The 6,000-nt window shown below is 36.3% G+C and overlaps 1 protein-coding gene across 1 annotated transcript in view; it reads right to left on the bottom strand.

The window, feature by feature from the left end:
* Positions 1 to 592: 592 nt before the first annotated feature.
* LOC131876596 (uncharacterized) overlaps positions 593 to 6,000 on the bottom strand; it is a 41,426-nt gene continuing 36,018 nt past the window's right edge. Inside the window, exon 4 of the mRNA XM_059222035.1 lies at positions 593 to 980. Within this exon, the coding sequence (XP_059078018.1) occupies positions 593 to 980 (388 nt within the window). The remainder of the gene's footprint in view (positions 981 to 6,000) is intronic.

Below are 6,000 nucleotides of genomic sequence, written 5' to 3'. Positions count from 1 at the left end.
GGATTAGATGCCCACTCCTCTTAAGAGTTTCCTCATATAAAGCCTTATATTTATTTTTCTTCGCTATCTCGTGTTTCATCTAAGCTTTATTGAATTTTTAGATATTAATACCTATGTAAGCAGTGACCATAGGATCTACCTCTCCAACTTTCGGGGTCATCATTTGACCAAAATATTTATCCACATCTATGATTTTTAGCCTTTTATTTGGGGGGTACAATGCCCATAACAACATTTCTTGTTCAGCCAGATCATACCTCGATCCAATGAATATATCTTTAACCCTTTGGACATTCAACTTGAAGTTCTTATTGTATGCATGTAATAAACTATCAAAAATGAATGATGCACTCAAATCCCATCCTGGGAAAAGAATAATACCTACTTCCACTAGCAACTACCTTCCTCTTTGAGGGATCATTGTCTCCATTTCTACATCAATATCAGCTTTAAGCTTTTGCAACATTTCCTCCTCATTCTCTGGTGTGATATTTGGCATTGTTTCCCTCAGCTTCTTCCCTTTGAAGTGGTATAAGAAGGATTTAAACTCTTTAGACTTGATGAATTGATCATCTAAAATAAATGAAGTGTGCTATGTCATCCTTTCATATGTTTTTGGATTTACCACAATGAGGATCTTATCTTGTGCTTCTGGTTCCTTCTCTTTCCCAGGTGCATGGAGCTTGGAAACTACCTCGTTCTCCCCTGAATCACTTTGAGATAGGTCTCCCTCCATGTTTTCTATTCTTTGTCTTCTCATCTCTAGTTCCTTCTCCAAGGTCTCCATAACCTCTGCAAGCTCCTCTACTTCCTTATTTTTATACATATCTTCAAACTCATCCTCCTGATGAAAGTAATCTCCCAACTCTTGTCTCTTCCTGCTTGTGTGGATGTAGCCCTCAGGATCATAATGTGTTCTAGATGTGTCTTGGAACAAGTTGTACACATCCACCAACTTCCTATCAATAACCTCATATGCTCTAGTAGATACAATTTTAAAATCTAAGAAATGAAGTGTGCCAGGGAGGAAGTCTTGCTTGTGTGCACCTCCAAAATGTTTGGCATTAAAAAAACACTTAATTCCTTACAATTTCCAAAAAGCAATCATGTCCAGTGCAGGCTTCGATGGCACATAGGGGTAACCTTCAAATCCATAGCAACGAAAAAAGTGAAGTTTTGGCATGAGTACCAATCACCCTAATTGTTATTAACCTTCAGATTTTTATGCTCATGAGACCTAAGAAACTTCTTTACATCCTCAGAAAATGATCCCTGTAGAGGCTCACCAAAGAGCAAGAAATTCGGCTTAACAAAGAATTATTCAAATTTGAGGTAAAGAGAATTTACATATCTGTAATTCCAAAGAGAAACCCATAACTGCACTGGTTGATCATGTCCATTCTTCCCAACTGTACATACATTCAAACCTTTTGACCATAACCCTCTAAATCTCCCATAAAATAAAATAAAATAATATGCATTAACAGTGAATAATGTTTGAAATGCTTTTCTGGATTTTCTTTCAAGTTCATGAAGTCTATCCACCAGGTATGAAGAAAAATCAAAAGCTCTAGGCTCATGTCTCTAAATATCTACTACTAAAACCAACAGTCCTATGTTTGCCACATCAGGAGCTTCAACTCCTCCAACTTGACCACATGCCATATATGTATACTGTAAACAATTATTGAAAATAGTCATATATCATAAGGAGGACCATCTTCCTCTATTAGCCTCCCCTTCTCTGGTTTGTAGATAGCAAGGTTCCAACCCTGGTATGTAGTATCCATTTTTATGTATTCCTCTTCCAAATCCACAAATAATAAGGGCACATTCGCCTCCAGATCTACTACAAAAACTTCCTGAACTGTGGCTACTACAAAGTGAACTAAAGCAGTCCTGTCGAGCAACAAAATGCATCGCTTGTTTGTATCATAATTTCTTACCAGGAGCTTCAATAAATCAATATTTAGAAACACATTAGGTACCACAAGTTTACCTAAATTGGTACTCCATGGGTTGTAAATTGGCATAGGCTCATTCCTACAAAGGTAATGAAAAAGAAACAGCTTGTGCCCTCGCACTGTTGTGAGTACATGTCCAATTTCTCTATATCTGTCTTCCAACTGGTCACGAATAGGAAAATTTACCTTAGCTCTATGTGACCTAGCTCCTGGAGAGTCCATTTGATCTATCATGTCTTGATTTAATTTCCTTCGAGCCTCACTGACTTCACCCTTTGATTTTTTTGATGGACTACTGGATATTTCAACGACCTTTCACTTCCCTTTTGAGCTTGACCCTTCCATCTCTACCAAGTCTTCTTCTCTATGCTCAGCAACTCAAAATATTTCTGTAATGAACACTTGATAACTTTCTACAATAACTTTGTGCAAAATGTTGTTATGCAACACTAGCTATATATCCCCAAGGAGTCCAATCTTGTACTTAATTACTACAATCTTGATGGATATTCTTCGTGTGGCATCGGACCTACTCAATGGATGCATTTAATGGAAGCCATTTTGTCAGTTTTTCACATCAAGACCTTCAATGCTTAATCGACGAGACTTTTCCCGATGATTCAATTGTTTGGTGTCGTTTGTTATGACTTTACTGCTTCTTACCTTCTAATCGGCACAAGCTATACCAACTGACTTATCGAGTCTTGGGATAGGAATTTTTCTCCTATCCTAATGGTTCACTTTATCTTGATGGGCACTCCTTCAATTTCGTCTTTTCTTTTTGTTTTCACGCTCCATCGAAATAACTCTCCCTGATTTATTCGCCTTCAATTTTCTTTTACTTAACCCATCGAGTATCGGCATAGTTCATTTTATGTCCCTCTGATGGTCCGATGATCTTAATATACCAATCCGCATTTTGACTAGGCCCCCCATGTTATCGACATAACTCACCCCGAAGAATTCCTTGCAACTCACCATCTGCCTTAACAGTCCTATCGGGATTCGGCATAGCATAAAAGTTCTTCTTTCAATGACCCAATGAGTCCTCACTTAATGTTTACTTTATCGGTATAATTTACACCAATATTCCTGATGATTCTCCAATGCACTTTTATGCTTTATACCTCCGAGTCTATTTTATTAGTATAGGTAATACTGATAGTTCCGCCTCCTGATTCTCCATGTCATTAGGGATCATCCTAACTATTTTTGCACTATCCCGATATTGTATTTTTCTCCGATGGACCCGCCTTTACTTCCCTTTAGTCATCGAGTATCAGGATAGAGTTTTTTCATTATTTCCGATAAGCCGATATATGCCGATAGAAAATACCCACCTTCGACCTCATCAGAACAAGCTATCCCGATGGTATGATTTTCCAAGAGCACGCAACGTGTTGAATATTTACTTAAGTACCTTAATGAATCTTCCCTCTGATTTATTGGTATATATCATGTTGATAATCCTTCTTTTGTTGTTTCATCGAGACTACTTATGCCGATAATTGAAATTTTGCAATTTTGAATAAATGAGCCATCCACCTTGAATATTAGTGATCCCAACTATCCTACATGGTTTGATACATGCTAGAAAACAATCTTAGATTATACCATAATGACTTCTCCACTGCTAAATGCTTCCATACTGGATTTCTTGTGCAATCTATACTTAGTGCATGCCCTTAGTGTGCCCAAGTGATACCTTGACATTCCTGAAACAGTTGATCCTTAGAGAACTTTACTCATGCTAATAAGGTTCATGCACATGCAAACCAGCAATAAATACTCATATGATAAAAGAAAAGGCCTCCATATAGCACAAAATATTTTGTAAAAATATGTGCTAACAGTGGGTCTTTTTGGGGATGTATGTTCTCTTCAAGGACATAGCAAGATCCTAGTTATCTCTGGAAAGTAGACCAAAAATGAAAATTGAAAATTGAAAGCAAAAAGAAATTTAAATATTATGATACAAAAATACTTCCTGCTCATCAATAGAAAAAATGCTTAAGATACTGAGCATGAACTGGGAACTTCTGCACCTAACCATCAATATCCTTCAAGTAATAAGATTTTTCTCCACCTTTTTCTGAAATGATAAAAGGTCCTAGCCAAAGTGCATCAAACTTGCCATGCTTCCCTTTATCTTGATCTTTGGCATTCCATTTTAACACCCATTCCCCTTCTTCAAATGACCTATCACATGCTTTCCTATAATGTAAAGCCTTTACCATTTGTTGTCTTTGTAGGTTTCTTTCCTGAGCTTCTCTTCTACATTCATCCAACTTAGCCAATGCCATCAATCTGTCTCCCATAAAGTTTACTTCTTCTGAAAATTCTTCCGCAACAAATTTATAAACTGGGAGCAGATTATTCAAGGGTAATCGTGCTTCTTTTCCATATACAAGCTCATATGGAGCGAATCCTATGGACTTCTTAACTGTCACTCTGTTAGCCCATACTGTTAATGTCAATTTCAAATCCCATGCTCTTTTATTATTACCCAACATCCTTTTGATAATTTTCAACAAGTTTTTATTGTTCAATTCTACCTGTCCATTTCCTTGGGGATGATAAGGTGATGAATATGACAAAGTGATGCCATAATTTTCATAGAAATCAAAAAACTTATTTGATTTTAAAACACATCCCATTATCTACCACAATCTTCCAAGGCACCCGAAATCTAGTCAAAATATTTTCCAAAAGAAACTTTATCACAACTTTGTTGGTATCTTGTCTTGTGGGAATGGCTTCAACCCACTTAGTAAAATAATCAGTAGCCACCAAAATCCATTTATTCCCACCACTAGATTTTTTTTCTATCTCACCTATGAAGTTAATACCCCACATCTATAATGGTTCCTTTGTATGCATGGGTCTGAGAGGAATGGCTCCATTATATTTAAGCTTCCCTGAAAAACTTTTGACAAGCCTCACATTTCCTGATATAAGTATGGCAATCCTTGAAAACTTGAGGCCAGTAATAGTTGGTATTAATAATTTTATGAGTAGTGGTCTTAGCTGAGAAGTGGCCTCCACATACACCTTCATGTAAATCTTTTAAAACAACAGACGCTTGACACTCATCTAGACATAATAGAAGAACACCATCTCTATTTTTCCAATAGAGGTCTCCATTAAGTAATACATACCTAGATGTTTGAAGCTTTAAAGTTCTCTTCTGACTATCATTTAAGTTATCCGGACATTTCATGTATTTCAGGTAATATACAATATTTGCATACCAGGGACACCTCTCAATGCTAATATGTACATCCTCCAACTCTACCTGTTTTACTTGTGCTGCTTCAAGATTGGATTCTGCCATCAACTTTGCTAGAGCTTGACCTCCTACCAACTTTGTGATTTGTAGATCAATATTGAATTGTTGGATCTGGTTTATCCATCTGCATCTTCTTCCAGTAGTCTCCAATTGTCTGAAGATGTCTTTAACAACAACATTTGGTACATAGGCAATAACAGTGGCACCAACTAGATAGGGTCTAAAAGATATCACATCTTTCACAAGAGCATAAGCTTGTTTTTCATTCAAATCATAATTCAATTCTAATGCTTGCAATGTTTTGCTAAAAAATGCCACTGGCTGTTCATGACCCTCATCATTTTTTTGTAACATGACAACAACAATAGTATGGAATGAGGAAAATGAAAATACTTGAAAAGAATTAGAGAAATCAAGTGATTTTAAAATAGGGGATTCCTTGATGGTTCTTTTGATATTTACAAAGGCTTCAAGAGATTCATTAGTCCATTTTATTTCAGCACCCTTTTTCAACATTTTAGTAATAGGCTTTATGATTTCAGAGAAATTTGAAACAAACCTTCTCACAAAGTTGATTTGACCAAAGAAAGATTGGATTGCTTTAACATTTTTAAGGATTTGAATTTATCAATAGCAGCAATCATTTTTGGATCAATTCTAACTCCATCTTTTGAGACAATATGACCTAACAATTTTCCTTCAGTAACCCCGAAATGACATTTTTAAGATTCAAAGATATGCCATATT

Source organism: Cryptomeria japonica, chromosome 6, assembly GCF_030272615.1.
Source record: "Cryptomeria japonica chromosome 6, Sugi_1.0, whole genome shotgun sequence".
NCBI classification, from domain to species: domain Eukaryota; kingdom Viridiplantae; phylum Streptophyta; class Pinopsida; order Cupressales; family Cupressaceae; genus Cryptomeria; species Cryptomeria japonica.
This window is presented reverse-complemented; position numbering and strand designations above follow the sequence as displayed.